This window comes from Babylonia areolata, chromosome 8, assembly GCF_041734735.1.
Source record: "Babylonia areolata isolate BAREFJ2019XMU chromosome 8, ASM4173473v1, whole genome shotgun sequence".
Taxonomy (NCBI): domain Eukaryota; kingdom Metazoa; phylum Mollusca; class Gastropoda; order Neogastropoda; family Buccinidae; genus Babylonia; species Babylonia areolata.
The window spans coordinates 40,121,451-40,140,940 of NC_134883.1; the positions used below are offsets into that span (position 1 = coordinate 40,121,451).

Here is a 19,490-nt window from a genome sequence, read left to right on the forward strand (position 1 = left end):
CTCGACCAGGCGTGAATGGGTACCCTGGGAGGGTAGAAACGTCGGAGGGAGCGGAGTGGGCCCCGCCTTCGTATAACTTATGCGCCCTGGACACAGTGAGATATGAAGTCACTCACTGTCACGCGGCAATGGCTGTAAACAGTTATGGGACCTTCAACCTTTTATGTTGACACTTAACTGTTTCACTGCCAAACTCGCATTTATGCAGCAGCTAGGTAGAGGACCCATGTCACTGAAGGGTGACCACATTATGGGTCTGTTATCCATGAACCTATTGCTCTTAATGTTCGGTGGTAGGATAGGCCATATTTTCTACACACCACAGGGAGAATCGTCAGCTAGTCTTAGACACCATATTTTCTTTGTTTATATAGTACAAGGGAATTTTGAACTCCAGGTTGACTGGCAGTGAAAGGATTAAGGAACCCCACATTCTTCCGCTAAAAAAGAAAAGAAAAAAAAGAAAAAGGAAAGAAAAGAAAAGAAAGATGTCAAACAATCATTGACTGAGAATAATTGTTTGGGAGACAGTTTTGTCACTCACTCATACGCAAGCACGCGCACATACAAACATATAAACGCGTACACACACACACACAGACACTGACATACACACGTAGAAGAGAGAGAGAGAGAGAGAGAGAGAGAGAGAGAGAGAGAGAGAGAGAGAGAGAGAACATTCGAAAATACTTCTTCGGAATTTCGGGAAAAGAAAAGCGTAACGTTGTCTAGAGCAGAAAGAACGTTAAATTCCAACAAAACCTTTCTCTCAGCCAGTCTAAACATTTGAGAGTAAACGAATGAATGGGTGTAAACGTGACTCAGTGGCGAATACAAACTGTCAACACCAATATGCATGCTCACGGCTGAAAGAAACTGAGAACTGATAATGATAATGAAAAGAAGATGATAATGATGATGACGATGATAAGAAAAAAAGAATAAAACAAATAGAAGGAGGACGAGGAGGAGGAGGAGAATGAATGGATGAGATGAATTAATTACATAAAGTCGATAGGTCAAAAAGTATCCAAAAAATGAATCTCCATAAAACATAGGCCGGCGTCACTTTCATGCTCACCCATCATCAAAAGAACGTAGAAGACAAAGAAATATTTATTTGTATTTGTATTTGTGTTTGAATTTGTATTTCTTTTTATCACAACAGATTTCTCTGTGTGAAATTTGCCGGGGCTATTCTCCCCAGGGAAAGCGCGTCGCTATACCACAGGGTCACTCCCCCCCCCCCCCCCTCCCCGTGTGCAGTTTTATTTGTTTTTCCTATCGAAGTGGATTTTTCTTGAGAATTTTGCAAGAACCGACCATTTTGTTGCCGTAGGTTTTTTTTTACGTGCGCTAAGTGCATGCTGCACACGAGACCTCGGTTTATCGTCTCATCCGAATGACTAGCGTCCAGATCACCACTCAAGGCCTAATGGAGGGGGAGGTGGGGGGGGGAGGGGGGGGGGGGGAATATCGGCGGCTGAGCCGTGATTCGAACCAGCGTGCTCAGATTCTCTCGCTTCCTAGGCGGACGCGTTACCCCTAGGCCATCACTCCACTTCATGCAACAACAAGGATGAAACGGAAACACGATCCAAGAATAAAGTCTCACTTTGTAAGCTCCTCTGCATTCCCGCGTCGACAATCTGAAAAAAAAGAAAGAAAAAGCGAATCATTAATAAAGTCCCGAACGCAATCTAACAGTACAGGTAAACTCAAGCAGAAACCATAAGACTGACAGTGTTTTCCTCCTTTTTCTTCCTTCCTTCCTTTCTTTTTTTTATTTCTGCACGCTCATCTCGCCTTGTTCGTTCGTTCATTCATTGATTCACTCATTCATTCATGTACAAGAGGATGTGAATGCGTAGGTATATCCTCATATACGCAGTGAGCTGCATCTGCCTAGCTTGTAATCACAGTCAACCAATCAGTTAATTAGTCAATCCATACAATGAGCTGCATCTGCCTAGCTTGTAATCACAGTCAACCAATCAGTTAATTTAGTAAATCCATATAAAATTGTCTTGTCGCATACAAGTGATTCCGGGTCATGCATGTCACACGCATAAAATATGAATAAATAAACAGGTTAAAGGTCACATAGCCAGTTACTGTTCACCTAGGCAGTGAATTCATATCCACCGTGTCTGGGGACCGAAATCGGGAGGCGATGCCCACTCCTCTCCTCCTTCCGCTGTTTTAACTGACCTTCCGCAGCCCAAGTCAGGTACCCATTCACGCCCGGGTGGAGTGGTGAAAATCGAAGAAAAGTGCGACGGGCGCAATAGCCAAGTGGTTAATAAAGCGTTGGACTTTCAATTTGAGGGTCCCGGGTTCGAATCTCGGTAACGGCGCGCCTGGTGGGGAATGGCTGGAGATTTTTCTCCTGATCTCCCAGGTGAACAACATATGTGCAGACCTGTGCTTGTGCCTGAACCCCCTTCGTGTGTATACGGCAAGCAGGTGATAAATTCGCGAGTTAAAGATCCTGTAATCCATGTCTGCGTTCGGTGGGTTATGGAAACAAGAACATACCCAGCATGCACACCCCCGAAAACGGAGTATGGCTGCCTACATGGCGGGGGTAAAAACCGTCACACACGTAAAAGCCCACTCGTGTACATACGAGTGAACGTGGGAGTTGCAGCCCACGAACGAAGCAGAAGAAGAAGAAGTAAAGTGCCTTTCCCAAGGACACAACACCATGCCGAAACGGGGCCTCGAACCCTGATCACTGGTGAACACTGGATCAGAATTCCAAAGTCTTACTGCTTCCGGCACGTCGCCTCCATAAAACCGAACCATTCCAACTGACCTCGATCGGAGCTAATGTCAATGGAAAGGTCACACGCTTGAAACATTTCCATATACTGTGTGTATGATAGTCGTATTCGACCGACTATCTGGGCTGGAATTTGATTATAGTGGAGAGTGTCTTGCCCAAGTTACATCCCCACTCTCTCGGCCAAGAGGGTTTTAGGACAGTTGGCGTTGGGATCGTTCCCAAAGGCTAACTAGCCCCCATGGCTGCAGCACTAAGAACCAGTGCAATTTTGCCTCCTAGTTTGAAAGTTATAGCCCTGCACAAAAAACTAAATAATTTCCCACTGCAAAAGAGAGAAACCTTTGATAATACAGCTCTCACTTTACTGTTGGCTCAACTGTAAACCAATGTCAATCTATGATATATGCTGAGTGTTGGGCCGTGTACAGTATGTGACTTGTCAGGTCACGTGACGGTTAATGGGGGCTTGGGGGAAAGGGGGGGGGGGTGGTTGTGGGGGGAGGGGGGCAGAGAAGAGGTGATTCTTCAAAATCTGTGTTGTTATACTTGTACCACTAGCGAACGTGGCGCAAAGGTTACGACGATGGACTGATGATGGGGCAAACTGTGGATTCAACCCCCATCAACAATCTGTCACTGGAGGGGCGAGGGGGGGTGGGGGGGGGGGGGGTCGGTCCTTACCGACGTGTACTAAAGTGTCTACACCCTACAGCCCATATACGACGATAAAATAAAAGCTTATTAAACTTCCAAACGAATGAAGTCTCTAAAAATGTAGGTTGCAAAATAACACTGAATTTGATTTAAAAAAAAAAATGCCGTTTCATGCCATAGGTTTGTCATCAGGTACTGTGTTAACTGGTCATGAGATGTTCCCCCACGGACTAAATGGCAATAAATGGCATTCTATTTTTAAGGCAGTGATGTTCCCCCTGGTGTTTTTTTTCCCACCACCCTAAAGATGAACCTATGCTTTTTAGATGAATCTTATCAAAGTAAAGTCTCGTTTTTTACAACCTACTTCAGGTATTTTTTTGTGTTTTTTTTTTAATTGAAAAGAATTTTTAAAGACTTTCTCCAGTTACACCCTGTTTACCTGTAGATAGGGGTTTGGGCTGTAGTCAGAGCTGCGTGTGTCGGGCGCTTAGTATGATCGGGACCATGAGTCAAACTCCGTCTGTCATCCACGACACTGAAGCGTCTTCGAGAGCTGAAGCCTCAAATGTTCGGACTTGATGCTGCATGGGACTGTTTCTCTCGGACCTGTTCGACGCCGGAACGCATCGTGGAAGGACAAGTGGGGAACATAGATATATCTCTGAGTTTCAATAGGCCTTGGATCTCCATATGACAGGCGCAACAGCCAAGTGGTTAAAGCCTTGAACTTTAATTTCAATCTGAGGGACCCGGGTTCGAATCTCGGTAATGGTGCCTGGCAGGTAAAGGGTAGAGATCTTTCCGATTCCCCAGGTCAACATGTGCAGACCTGCTTGTGCCTCAACCCCCTTCGTGTGTATCCGCAAGCAGAAGATCAAATACGCGAGTTAAAGATCCCGAAATCCATGTGAGCGTCCGGTGGGTTACGGAAACAAGAACATACCCAGCATGCACCCCCCTCCCCGAAAACAGAGTATGGCTGCCTACATGGCGGGGTAAAAACGGTCATACACGTAAAAGCCCACTGGTGTACATACGAGTGAACGTGGGAGTTGCAGCCTACGAACGAAGGAGAAGAAGAATCTCCACATCGTTCCAAATATCACCGATACTCTTAATTAAATGAAATATATAACTCCATTGTACTGTATGGTTGCGAGGCATGGACACTGACGGCCGAAACTGAAAGGAAGATCCAGGCCTTTGAGAACAAATGCCTGAGGAAGCTCCTTCAAATTCCCTGGATCGAGCACAGGACCAATGAACATGTATGGAGCAGAACTGAGAACCTTGCTGGACCTCAGGAACCCCTCCTTTCAACTGTGAAGAGACGCAAGCTGATATGGTTTGGACACAACACTCGACACACCAGCTTGTCCAAAACAATCATGCAAGGCACCATCGAGGGCGGGAGAAGAAGAGGAAGACAGCGGATGAACTGGCATGAGAACATCAAACAATGGACCGGACTCCACACACGTGAGCTGCTACCAGCGGCTGCCGACAGAGATAGATGGAGAAGGGAGGTTGCGTCTGCGGTCCTCAGGCTTCCCCCAACGACTACTTTGTAGTTATGGGCCTGAGGTTGAGGCTGAGGTTGATATAACTTGCCCTCTCACTCACTCTCCTTCATACCCCCCGCCCACACAAGGAATTTAGTTCTGATTTCTCTTGCCGTCGGTACTTTCGGTGAGTGCGTGTCAAACAATTAGCTTCGATGTATTTATGGAAGGATATTGTTGGAAAGACACTGTCACCGGGCCTCTACGCTCACTCAGTCTGTATATGTGATTCAGTTTATCGGCAGTATACTGTGTAGCTTTTAAACGAAGACGCATGTCTTCCATTACTTTATCAGGATTTTTCAAACAGAGAATGTGACAAATAGTAAAGAGTGGTAACTCTCTCCACACACAAGGTACATAACTTCAAGCCAATGCTGCTTACGCTACCAATTCAGCTAGCATACAGGTAAATAAAAGGTACATTGGAACAAACCCAGACACTTCCCCAAAAAGGAAGCCATGTGTTTGTTCTGTATTGTGCGTGTGTTCTGTGTGGTTTGTTCAGGATTAAAGAGGCTATGCCAGTCTTGAATAAAAGCTAATTTGTGTTTGCACATTTCTTCAGTCATTGCTGCTGTGTGCACATGTCAAATGATCGGTACAGGAGCAAGCTCGGCGCTTCCTTTTTGGGGAAGTGTCTGGGTTTGTTCCAATGTACCTTTTGCTAGCTAAATTGGTAGCGTAAGCAGCATTGGCTTGAAGCTATGTACCTTGTGTGTGGAGAGAGTTACCACTCTTTACTATTTGTTATTTATTTGATCTCCTGGCCTCATTGTTCATTAATTTCAGGGTATGTGACAGTTTTTAGGTGACAAGCGAACACATACACTATCTTTCGCCTTGACATTGTGATCTCGGTCCATAAACAGGGCACTCTTTCTTCTACCCCCCCCCCCTCTAACACCCCCCACCCGGCGTTTTTTGTGTTTTCTTAAAATAGTTTTTTTTTTTTTTTTAAAGTGGGTTAGAGAAAAGAATGTGGAGGCTACATCTACATTGCGTATACTATTAAAGGAGAAGGTTAAAACCGTTGACGGAAGGAGAGGACTGGGCCCCGCCTTCCTATGCCCAGCCCTTGACACAGTGGATATCAATTCACTTCCGTCGCGTTCATCAGGACTCGGACTGGCCAAGACTTTTCTGCAGGGAACAGCCGGTGTTAGGAGCAAGGAGAGGAGGCAGGCTGAAGGAGAGATGGGAGGACAACATCTCAGAGTGGACAGGTCTGACCCTGAGTGAGACAGTCAAAAGGACAGACAACCGTGAGGGATGGAGGAGGTTGGTAGCCAAACGTGTGGTGCCCCCACCGAAGGCAAGAGAAATCAAAACGGGATAGACAGAGATAGATGGCCGTCAGTAAAAGGCTGTGGGACCGTTAACCTTTTCAACCTTTGCGTAATGCAACTTAATGTCCAGAAACTGCATGTAGACTGTCTGTATATCTGTATCCAATCAAGCACACTGTCCAAACCTCAAAAGGAAACTTAGCCCACATCCGTCTCGCCAACGCCGAGGACACAACCAACAGTTTTCCATCATCACCACCAGAACACAGTACAGAGGCTCTTCATTTTTACCCAGAGCAATCATAGACTGGAACTGCCTGCCCCAAGTAGCTGTGGAGGCCAAAACGCTTGACACATTTGTGTCAAGGGTCTCCAAGCAAGCAGTTAACAACACTTCCAGTGCCCCCCCCCCACCCCGTCACGCCCCCCCCACCCCCAGTTTTAGGTGACAGAATAATCAGTTCATATGATTGTGGGCCCTCAATAATGAATTTAACTTGTTAATGTGTATTTGCCTGCTTGCTCGTAATGGGCATATTTTTTTTAGTTTTTGACACCACCACTGCTTGTTTTGTTTGTGTGACTCGGGACGTGCGTTAAAGATGGGTTTGTAACGTTCCGGGGAGGGAGCGGGGCGTTGGGAGGGAGGGGGTGGGGGGCTGGGGGGGGAGCACATGACAGGAATATAAACAAACTTCTTACCTTGCCTGGGTTGGTTGTATACAGCCTTACCACTTACCTTAGACGCTGACTGAAGCGAAGACACGGACGAAGTGATCATGTTCAGAAGAATCTGACTCATCGACGGTTCACGGGCGGGAGTAGGCGGTACACTCTCGGCAGCCGCCGCAGGGGATCTTGCTTCCTCACCACTGGCCACGGAACTGGGAGGAGGCTGCCCCCGTTTTTTGTCCGTCACAAGAGTCTTCTTTTTCGTCTTCGACCCCTTTCTGACGTACGTGTGCAGAACGCACCCGTCCACGTCTCCCTGGCTCCTCGTCTGAGTGCCATCCTGTCCGCGTCTGCCGCGCATGCGCTTTCGATCTTTCTCGTGGTAGTCCGAGAGTAGCTTCCCTTCTTCCAGGTTGATGCGTGTGTCTGAGGAGAGCATGGAGGAGGTGGTCGGTGTGGATGCGGGTAGGAGTGGGCGCTGGATGGGGGGTCCTCTGTGGTTGGCCAGTTTGTCCAGCAGCTTGTGGCGCCTGAGGAGGTCCAGTGGCTGCCCGGCGCGAGTGTGTGGCGAAGCGAGAAGAGGGAATGAACTGGTAGGTAAGTGGCTTGAGGCTATAGACTTTACATTTTTCTTTCTTTTTCTCCAAGCCCCCACTCAGAGTAAACTCGTACACACGCACTCACACACTCACGCAAGCACACACACACACACGTTAACACGTACACATATACATATACACGTACACACACACACACGCGCACAGAGACCACACCCACATACACACATATGTAAACATACACATGCAGGCCTCCAATCCACCTCTGCCCCCACACACGCACTTACACACCCACACACAAAGATATGTTCATCACCCCACTCCCTCCACATACACACATTCTTCTTCCCACCTACACCCACCCATATACACACATGCATACACCACTTAACATCCCCCACACCCGCGCGCACACACACACACACACAGATACAGACACACACACACACACACACACACACACACACACACACACACACTCACCTGACTGAACTCACAGTCCTTAAGGAGATCATCATCCAGGATGTTGGAGGCAGTCGGCCGAAGTTCGAACTTGAGATTCAGCATGCCTGCCATCAGTTCGTGCACCTTCCTGCTGTAGTTGGCTGGCACAGAGGGGGGCTGTGAGGGGGAACGAAATTTGACTAATTGATACACTAATCTACAGTAAGGCTCTCTCAAGGCTGGTGCTGGACGGAGGGAGAGACAGAGAGAGAGGGAGGGAGGGAGGGAGAGAGGGAGGGAGGGAGAGAGAGAGATGGGGGATGGAGAGAGGGAGGGAGAGAGAGAGGGAGAGAGAGAGAGGGAGAAAGGGAGGGAGGGAGGGAGGGAGGGAGGGGGAGAGAGGGAGGGAGAGGGAGAGAGAGAGAGAGAGGGAGAGGGAGGGAGAGAGGGAGGGATGGAGGAAGAGAGAGAGAGACAGGAGGGAGGGAGGGAGAGAGAGAGAGAGAGAGAGAGAGAGAGAGAGAGGACAAGACAAGACAAGACAAGACAAGACAAGACAAGACAAGACAAGACAAATTCTTTATTATCGAGGATAATAGATAAGCACTGGCGCGCTTTTTTTCATCCAGTGCCCGCCCCGAAACAGGGTATACACAACACAAAACTACATTATATATGTCATTACATGCACTACATAATGTTACTTAAAGTCATAGAATGCGAAAACTATACTACATAAAGGCATAAGCATGGTAAAAATAAGACACACACACACACACACACACACACACACACACACACACACACACACAGCGGCACAAGCGTGGTATTAGTAATCGACATAATATAAAAAACAACAATAACAAAAACAAACAAAACAAAAAAACAGAACACACACATACACACTCTCTCTCTCCCTCTAGGCTGCTGGAGAGAAAGAGAGAGAGAGAGAGAGAGAGAGAGAGAGAGAGAGAGAGAGAGAGAGAGACAGACAGACAGACAGACAGACAGACAGACAGTATGTGTGTCAGTGTGCGTGCGCGCGCGTGTGTGCGTGTGTGTGTGTGTGTGTGTGTGTGTGTGTGTGTGTGTGTGTGTGTGTGTGTGTGTGTGTGCGTGTGTGTGTGTGTGTGACTGACAGAGAGGGGAGACATGTGTGCGTATGTGCGTACGTGTGTTTTTGCGTTTGTCTGTGTCTGTCTATCTGTCTGTCTGTCTGTCAGTCCGAGTCAGAATGCAACAGGAGCAGGACCACTGATCTAAAAATAGAACTTTTCATTTTTTATTTTTAGAGCATTGGGGTAGGACCACTGCTCTAAAAATAGAACTCTAATTTTAGATCAGTGGGGGCAGGCAGGACGCGCACCTCGCTGATGACGGCGCGACGCAGCACGTGCAGTGTGGAGCCCTTGAAGGCACGCTCCAGGGTCACCATCTCCGCCAGGCAGCACCCCAGACTCCATATATCGGTCTGCAACAACGCCGTCACGACCATGATGATGATGACCATGATTTCTTCTTTCTTTTCTCGTATTTCTTTCTTTTTAAATTTTTTTTGTTATTACAACAGATTCCTCTCTGTGAAATTCGGGCTGCTCTCCCCAGGGAGAGCGCGTCGCTATACTACAGCGCCACCTTTTTTTTTTTTCTTTTGTATTTTTTCCTGCGTGCAGTTTTATTTGTTTTTCCTATCGAAGTGGATTTTTCTACATAATTTTGCCAGGAACAACCCTTTTGTTGCCGTGGATTCTTTTACTGCACACGGGACCTCGGTATATCGTCTCATCCGAATGACTAACGTCCAGACCGCCACTCAAGGTCTAGTGGAGGTGGCGAAAATATCGGCGGCTGAGCCGTGATTCGAACCAGCGCGCTCAGATTCTCTCGCTTCCTAGGCGGACGCGTTACCTCTAGGCCATCACTTCACTCATAATGGCGATGATTACTACCACTACTACTACTACTACTACTGATGATGATGATGATAATGATAATAATAATAATAATAATAGTGATAATAACACCACCACCACCACAACAACCACAACCAATGAATAATAATAAACATTAATAACAACAACAATAAAACAACGACACCACCACCACTAATAATAATGATGATAATGATAATAAGAACAAAGATGATACTACTACTAACAACAACAACAACAATACTACTAATGATAATAATAATAAGTTTATTATCCTTATCATTATTAGCATTGTTGTTGTTTCTAAACCAACCGTTCACTACAGAACCATATCAGGCCTGAAAAGACTATCAATATCAATCCCGTAGATCCCAGAGAAAAACAAAACACTGAAAACAAACAAACAAACAACAACAACAAAAACGGGGGGAAAATTGGCACAAATAACCTGCAGACACATTCATTTACATAAACAAAGGACATACCTAGGGCGCAATTCTTTTTCGCTTGAGGATTTATGTGTGGTTCGTCCGTCGGGATCGACGAGGACGATCTAGTCATCCCGGGGGTGGGTGGGTTGGGCTCTGTGGGTGCGCAGATGACTGGTCAGGCCAATTCGCGCCCGGAAGGTTCTGACGCAGTGTGGACAGGGGATGGTGACGGCTGTCGGGGACCTGTTGGCCCTGCTTTTCCTGGCCTGTCTGCGTTGCTCTGCTGCAGCGATTCTGTTGGCCTCACAGGATTTGGCGCCTTTGTGGACAGCTGAACGCCACTTTGGTCTGTCCATTGCATTCAGCTCCCATGTGTCGTGGCTGATGTTGAAGGCCTTCAGAGAAGCTTTCAGAGTGTCTTTGAAGCGCTTATTTTGGCCTCTATGGGAGCGCTTGCCATATTGGAGTTCGCCGTACAGCAGTTTCTTGGGGAGCCGGTGGTCTGGCATGCGAACTACATGGCCTGCCCAGCGCAGCTGGGCTTGCATCAAGATGGTGTTTATGCTGGGCAAGTTTGCACGAGTGAGCACCTCTGTGTCAGGGATCTTCTCTTGCCACTTTATGCCGAGAAGTTTTCTGAGGCTGGTGGTGTGGAAGTGGTTCAGCTTTTTGGCGTGGCGTTTGTAGACCGCCCATGATTCAGATCCATAGAGCAGTGTGGTGAGAACTATGGCCTTGTATACTTTGAGCTTCGTCTCCAGGGTGATGCCTCTCCTATTCCAAACGTTCTTATGGAGTCTGCCGAAGGCAGCGCTGGCTTTGGCGAGTCTGGCATTCACCTCGTCGTCGATGACAACTGTGCGAGAGAGTGTACTGCCCAGGTATGTGAACTTGTCCACCGCATTCAGTCGTTGCCCGTTGATGAAGATGTTTGGTTCAACGTAAGGCTTTCCTGGAGCTGGCTGGTGCATCACCTCAGTCTTCTTTGTGCTGATTGTGAGGCCAAAGTTGTCACAGGCAGCAGAGAACTTGTCGACGCTGTGTTGCATGTCAGCTTCGGAGGCAGCGTTGAGAGCGCAGTCATCAACAAACAGGAAGTCGTTGACTATGTCTGTCCTCACCTTGGTTTTTGCTTGAAGCCTCCTGAGGTTGAAGAGTGAGCCATCTGTGCGGTACCTGATGCCAATGACTACGTCAGCGTCTCTGAAGGCATCTGTTAGCATGACTGAAAACATGAGACTGAACAGGGTGGGGGCAAGAACACACCCTTGCTTGACTCCGTTGGAGACAGGGAATGGTTCTGAAGTCTCTCGGTTGTCTTGGACTCGGGCCAGCATCCCATCGTGTAGTTGCCGTATGATGGTGATGAACTTTCTGGGACATCCGTACTTGGCCATGATTCTCCAAAGGCCATCTCTGCTAACAGTATCGGAGGCCTTGGTCAGATCGACATAGGTGGAGTAAAGGTCGACGTTCTGTTCCTGACACTTCTCCTGGAGCTGCCTGGCAGCAAACACCATGTCGATAGTCCCGCGTTCTTTCCGGAAGCCACACTGGCTCTCTGGTAGGAGACCTTGCTCAAGGTGCGCTATGAGACGGTTGAGTAGCACTCTGGCCAGAGTCTTGCCTGCGACGGACAGCAGGGATATTCCACGATGGTTGTCACAGGCCTGACGATTTCCTTTGCGCTTGTACAGGTGTATGATGGAAGCGTTTGAAGTCCTGTGGAACTGCCTCATGCTGCCAGATAAGCTGGAACAGCTGATGAAGCTTCTCAGTCAGCGCCATACCGCCTTCTTTGTAGACCTCAGCTGGCATGGAGTCTGAGCCAGGGGCTTTGCCATTGGATAGCAGACGGATAGCTTTCTGGGTCTCCTCCAAAGTTGGAATGGCATCCAACGACTCACTGACTGGCACCTGGGGGAGTCGGTCGATGGCTTCATCATTGATGGTGGAAGGGCGGTTCTGTACGCTGTCAAAGTGTTCAGCCCATCTCTCAAGGATCCCGTCTTTGTCAGTGATTAGGGTAGAACCATCAGCACTGAGGAGTGGAGCAGATCCGGAGGTGGTGGGACCGTAGACTTTTTCAGGCCGTAATAGAAGTTCTTCATGTCGTTCCTGTCTGCAAACCCTGGATCTCATCAGCTTTGTTGCTCAACCAGGAATCCTGCATCTGCCGCAGCTTCCGCTGGATGGTGCTGCGTGCGCTCTTCAGTATGTCTTTCTTTGACTGTGACTTGGGATCTTCAATGTGGGCTCTGTAGGTTTGGCGTTTGTCTTCCAGCAGCTGCTTGATCTCAGTGCAGTTCTTATCAAACCAGTCTTTGTGCTTCCTGGCAGAAGGCCCAAGGCACTCCATGGCAGTGTTGTACACCGTCTCATGCAGTGCGCCCCATGCTGCCTCCACATTCTGGTTGTCCAGCACAGTGGACTCAAGACGTTCCTTCAGGGTGTCAGCAAAGCTCTGCTTGATGTTGCCTAGCTCCAGCTTGTTGACACTCAGGCGTTTGGGTGCTTTCATGCCCTGAGGCCGTCTCTTGGGCTGGATGCGGAGGTTGAGTTTGGAGACGATAAGGCGGTGGTCTGTCCAGCATTCACCGCCGCACATGGCCCTCGTGACTCGTACGTCCTGCCTGTCCCTCTTCCTGACAATGACAAAGTCGATGAGATGCCAATGCCCAGAGCGAGGATGCATCCATGACGTCCTGTTACGGGTAGGGAGGCAGAAGACGGTGTTTGTGATAAGAAGGTTGTGCTCGGCACATGTCTGGAGAAGTAGTTGACCATTGCTGTTACAGTTACCAACCCCAAGCTTCCCAATCACGCCTTCCCAGGAGGTGCTGTCACAGCCAACTCTCGCGTTTAAGTCACCAAGAATGATGAGCTTGTCTGCGTTGGGAACAGTGGTGATGACAGCGTTCAGGTCCTCGTAGAACTTGTCCTTGATCTCATCCGGGTTGGTCATGGTGGGCGCGTAGGCGCTGACAATGGTGGTAAACTTCTTCCCGTTGCATAAAGGGAGTTTCATCGTCATCAGGCGATCGTTCACTCCTTTCGGGAGGCCAGCCAGTTTGCCAACAAGGGTTGACTTCACTGCAAAGCCAACTCCAGCCTCACGTCTCTCTTCAGGTCCGCGACCACTCCAAAAGAAGGTGTAGCCTGCGCCTCGCTCACAGAGTTCGCCTTCTTCTGCCAGTCTGGTCTCACTTAAGGCAGCGATGTCGATGTTGTACCTGGCTAGTTCACTCGCAATGAGTGCTGTACGTCTCTGTGGTCTGTCGGAGTCGCCTCTGTCCAGAAGCGTACGCACGTTCCATGTGGCAATGGTCAATGGGGTGCTCCTTGTTTTCTTCTTTCTTTCCCTTGTGTGTCGACCGCTTGAGTAGGGTCCTCGTCAGCCGCGGTATGCTGACTAGGGTGGTGTGGAGCAGGCAATGTTTAGGGCATCTTTTCTAGCCCCTTCCTCATGCCATGGAGGTGAGCAGTGCTGTCCTGAAGAGGGCTGCTCAGTCGCTCAGGGGGCTGCCGATCTCCACCGCTGCTCCAGTCGGTGAAAAACGACCCTATGGCCTGAGCCGCCTGTGTGCAGGTCCGCGGCTACGACTGCCAGTGTACCCACACCTGTCGCTTCGTCGCTCGCCTGTCGCCACAGGGCTTGGGCAAAACGATGGTATGGGATGAAGGATGACTGATGACTTTGTTTATAGTGAGGAGGAGTTGCGCACCGTCGACCTCACTCTCTTGTCCGAGACCGTCTGTATCCAGTGGCAAGACGAGGTCAAGACGACTGGAGATGGAAACGGATGCAGTGGATGACCAGGATGTCCTATGTGCCTCATCCTGCCCTCAGCACTCCACAGTGCTCTGCTGCAACCACCTTCCTCTCCGTTGAACCATGAAGGTTTCTTCCGCAGAGTCCGCTGGATCCAGTCTTCACAATCTTGGGTAGACAAGCCCTAACTCACCGACGGTTTGAGACCTGTCGGCTACCCTCACCTAGTTTAGCCAGCCTGTCAAAGCCGTTGCCCGGGGGTTGGGCGCTGCCGCATGCTAGCAGCTTCTAGGACCCATAGGTGAGAGCTGGGTGCCGGTGGGGATCAATAGAGGACGAACCACTCCCGGAAGAGCGTGACAACTCCCCCCCCCCTCTAGAGGTACTACCCCTTCCATGCACCCCCTAACCCCCTGAGGATTTATAAAAAAGGAACCGAACACAAACTTTATTACATACCTACATAATACATAAAATACACACCATTAAAACAAATAACTGGAAATGCCAGCGAGGATTGAAACTTACATGGATAAGAAAACTGGCCACCTGTTCTCATAATTGTGGAGGAAAAAACAACAACAACAAAAACACACCAAAAATTTTCCGTACGGCCTTTTGTCACTTTCACTGAAGTTTCAGTTTCTGAAGGAGGCGTCACTGCGTTCGGACAAAGCCATATACGCTACGCCACATCCACTTGGCAGATGCCTGACCAGCAGTATAACCCAACGCGCTCATTCAGGTCTTGCATTTTGCATGGTGTATGCATATATAATAATTTGTGTACCTATGACAGTGGGTTTTCTTCTTCTTGTGTTTAAAAAAAAAGAAAAAGAAAAGACCTGCCTTGCAGATTATTATTATTATTATTATTATTATTATTATTATCATCATTATTATTATTATGAGCATTTACGCCTAATCTTGAAAATAAGCCGTAGGCGTTTACAAACAGAACACATATGTAAATATCAAAAAGGAAAAAATTGAACACAAGATACCAAACATCACTGAAAACTATTCATCCCCCCCCTCCTGCCCCCCCCCCCCCCACACACACACACACATACACACGCTACACACAAGCACACGCGCACGCACACACACAAGTCATAGCACACAATCGTAAATAATACACAATCAAAAATACCACCAACAAATCCTGTGGTGAAGCGTGTATGGACTTGTCCGAACGCAGTGACACCTCCTTGAGAAACTGAACCTGGACCTACACAGGCACGTGGATGCAGCAGCAGTGTCAACAGTAAGAGCATCATGAACAGCGAAAACAGCAACGGTAGAAGCAGCAGCAGCAGTAGCAGGTGTAGCTGCAGCAGTAGCAATAGTGGTAGCAGCAGAGATAGCAGCAGCAGCAGCACCACCACCAGGAACAAAAAACAACAAAAAACAAAACAAAACAAAAAAACAACAAAAAACAAAACAAAACAAAAAACAACAACAAAAAAACACACAAAAAAACAACAACAAAACAACAACAACAACAACGAAACAACAGCTACAACAACAGCAAAGAAGTCATTAACAAACGAAGGTTTTTAGCTGTAGTCACCTTTTCATTGTAGGGTTTTTCGTACAAGGCCTCAGGACTCATGTACTTGGGCGTGCCACAGAAAGTCTCCACCATCGCGTTAGGGGCTTCCAGGATCCTGCAGTGAATCATCATCATATACACGTAATGTGTGTGTGTGTGTGTGTGTGTGTGTGTGTGAGTGAGTATGCGTGCGTGTACTCTTGCGCTCATGTATGCGTGCATGCGTGTGTCCGTGCGCCTGTGTTTGTGTTTGAGTGAATGTACGTGTGTAGGCTACATGCGAGCGTTTATCTATGGATGAAGAGCGGGTTCGGCAGCGTATTTTGTTCGTCAGATCTCTGCAAGCCTGAATGCGTTTAATTTTGAGCATCCTTTAGGTCTGCTTTCATATTCCTTTTAATTCAAAACTGACTGACGATTTTATCTATTCATTTATCTATTGTTTAGAATAGTCAGATGAAGGACATTAAAAAGTGGGCAGTAGAGGTGACAGAATTTCATAGCTTCAATTCTTTGACCCATTCACTGATCTGTAGGGTGATTTAGCCTAACTTACCCCAAAAGAAAAATTGTCACTGAAAGCCTTTAGGCCTACCAGTGAAACAGTTTAAGTTCATCCGAAACGTTTGTGAACATCCGTGGAAACGTTTGAAGAAAAGATTCTTTTCATTTGCATCTGTCTGCGGGCGTAGAAATTATAGCACATTCATTGTCATGTTGATGCACTGAATATTATTTTTCTGTCTTTTTTTTAGGGCGTTTTAGGGGCTGGATTTTCCCCCCCTGGAGAATGTCTTCGAATTGCAATTTGGACTTTTTGGGGGGTAAATTTTCGCAAATCTCAAAAGTAATGACGCAGTAGTATTAACATTTTACGTCAGAACAAAGTAAACGTCATGTGTAGCTGTGAAATGTGTCGACTTGACTGGAAAATTACAGCAGAGTTTTTCCGGCATGTTTATTTGTCTTTTTTATCAAAAGTAGCTGCGATCACCTTGGTTTTTCCTCAGTCAACTGGAATGACCAGTGGCTGCGATGGTTGATGTTGCAGTGATATTTGTGATACGTTCACAGCTGTCATTACAACGAGAAGACGAACAGTTTTTATCTGCCCGTCTTGGGCAGCTCTTTTCAGCTTCCCATGAATCTGTGCCAGCAACACGGATTAAGATCTGACTGTTACGACTCATGATTTTCACAGATACACTCTTAAATGTCCACAGCATCTGAGCAAGGAAAGACATGTCGCCGCGCCGTCGTTCCAGACAGACGGTAACCCCACCTGTTGGCACACAGGACGATTCTGGTTCCGACTCGGATGGGAATTTGGAAAACCACACAGACAATGACTCCACGGACAGCAGCAACATGGAACAGAAGGCACAGTCAGTGTCCACCGTCACACACACTCCTCCGAGACACGAAGCCCTTCATGTAGGACCTGAGACTGACCAGCTGCACTTTGAATCTGATCAATCAGATCTGGACGAAGAAAAGCTGGCTTTGCTCAGAGGCACGCAGACGAAGACGCAAGATGAAGCAGAATCGGGAAGGCTGCGGAGTGAAGACTTTCTCCAGACAGACGGGAACGGACAGGACACCCAAGGCATGGTGTTACGATCAGGCAGCCAGATTCGAGGAGTGAGACGTTTCCTACATTCCAGACAACGCGCACGTCCTGGGAGCTCCTGCCTCAGCAACACAGTAACGGGTAACACCTCCAACAACGCACTACAATCTCACCGACATCCACCCGTATCTGGTATGGTCAGCAAGAGGCTGAACCACAACGGTGCGCCCGATTCAAAGCTCTCTTCCACTCCCATGTCCACCACCACTGCCACACTGAGCCAGAAAGATAGAAAGGGTGATGATCTGAATGCCAACAATAATGCTCGCCGTATGAGACGCTTTTCAAGATCACCAGCGAAGCCCAAGGCAGGACGGCGTGGTTCAGGCAGATGGTCAGAGTCTGGTGATGAGGAGATAGCTAGCTATCGTCGGTACTCTGACGACTACCAGCAGGACCGGCAGTATCGGCTGAAACACCTGTACGATCTGGACCAGTCAGACGATTTTTCAGATTCCGATTCCTACTCTTACACCAGTTCATTCACCTCGACGGATGGCTGCAGCGGGAAGAAGAAGAGGAACAGCTATTTCATCCGTAGTGTTCTGCTGGTGCTGAAAGCAGTGACCAACATGGTGACGATAGCTTGTCACACCATCATGGCAGCCTGTTCACCACTTAACAGATACCTGTTGACACCACTCTGCAAGCCAGTCCGAAAACTGGGCCGCTGGCTGTGGAAACAGATCAACCGGGTGATCAGGTGTTTCATCGTGATGGACAGCTGGGTGGTCAGCAGGAACAGTAGGAGGCACTGCTGCTTCTGTCTGCCTTTGATGCTGCTGCCTCTTCTGCTGCTGGCTGCTGGCTATCACATGCACAGTGGACTGTACTCAACCGGCTCCTTCTTAAACCTGCTGACTTTTATATACCCTCTGAAATCAGCCCCTCCCCTCTACCAAGGCAAATCCCACACCACAAACAACCTGTATCACGAAGTGAAACAGATCCTGCAGCAAATGCACGCAGAGAACCAGGACTGGCTGAGCAGGGCGGACATTGAAACACTTGTACGAGGGATGCTGAACCCAGAGATGGAGGCTCTGAAGGTCAGTCTGCTCAACTTGGCCAAGGAAGGCAGCTCTGATCAGACAGTTCTTAAAGTCAACCAGAACGATGCTAGACAGCGTTTACTGGTCCTGGAAGAACAGATGGCGGCTTTGCTGGCGAAGGCAAAAAGTCTGGATAGCGAAATGGCAGACTTGAAAACACTCTTCATGGGAAATCTGAGAGCAGATCGAGAAAGACAGGCTGTAGATATGGCGTCTCTTCAAGCATCCCTGGCTGACCTCGAATCTCAGGTTGGTTTTTTGCAGTCTGCATACAATAATCTTGCTTCTTCTTCTAAGACGTGTTGCACTAATCAACCTTCCCTGGTGGCCACCATTCAAGAGCAGATCCTTCAGAAGATGGCTAAAATACTGGGCGTGGACACTACAGGCCGGAGCACAGGGGGCAGTGATTTCACAGGCTGGCTCAGCAAAACCTACGTGGACCACAACGAACTGGACGAGCATCTACGTCGTATGACAGCAGACACCACAGAGAAGATCAAAGATGGTGCCAGAAGCTCGAGTTGTGACCACAGTTCCTCTTTCTTTCCGTTCATGCGAGGTGGGGCCCTCAGCGAAGACAGAGTCCGACTGATCGTGGAGCAGGCCCTACTCAAGTACAGCGCTGACCGCACTGGCCTACCTGACTACGCTCTGGAGTCGGCCGGAGGGAGCGTCTTAACCAGCCGGTGCTCAGAGACCTACGTGAAGAAAACGGCAACGCTGTGTCTGTTCGGGATTCCACTGTTCTACATGTCCAGCTCTCCCAGGAGCGTCATCCAGCCTGAGGTCCTCCCGGGCCAGTGCTGGGCTTTCAAGGGGCAGAAGGGCTACGTGGGGATCCAGCTGGCCGTGCCCATCAGACCCACAGCCTTCTCCCTGGAGCACATCCCCAGGTCGCTGTCCACCCACGGCAACATCAGCAGCGCTCCCAGAGACTTCACCGTCCTCGGCCTCAAGTCGGAAGTGGACCAGGCGGGCGTCAGTCTGGGCAGCTTCACCTACCAGTCCATGGGCACCCCCATCCAGCACTTCGACGTGCAGCTCCGCCAGCCGGGTGTGTTCGGGTACGTGGAGCTGCGCGTCCTCAACAACCACGGGAACAAGGACTACACCTGTGTGTACCGCTTCCGCGTCCACGGGGTGCCCC

The 19,490-nt window shown here is 48.6% G+C and overlaps 1 protein-coding gene across 1 annotated transcript in view; it reads right to left on the reverse strand.

The window, feature by feature from the left end:
• The window catches only part of LOC143284811 (serine/threonine-protein kinase Nek2-like), a 43,325-nt gene that overhangs the window by 9,110 nt on the left and 14,725 nt on the right, over positions 1–19,490 (reverse strand). Inside the window, exons 5-9 of the mRNA XM_076591855.1 lie at positions 15,677–15,773; positions 9,336–9,440; positions 8,009–8,146; positions 7,036–7,515; positions 1,616–1,649 (exon numbers count right to left, since the gene is read on the reverse strand). Coding sequence (XP_076447970.1) covers positions 1,616–1,649; positions 7,036–7,515; positions 8,009–8,146; positions 9,336–9,440; positions 15,677–15,773 — 854 coding nt within the window. The remainder of the gene's footprint in view (positions 1–1,615; positions 1,650–7,035; positions 7,516–8,008; positions 8,147–9,335; positions 9,441–15,676; positions 15,774–19,490) is intronic.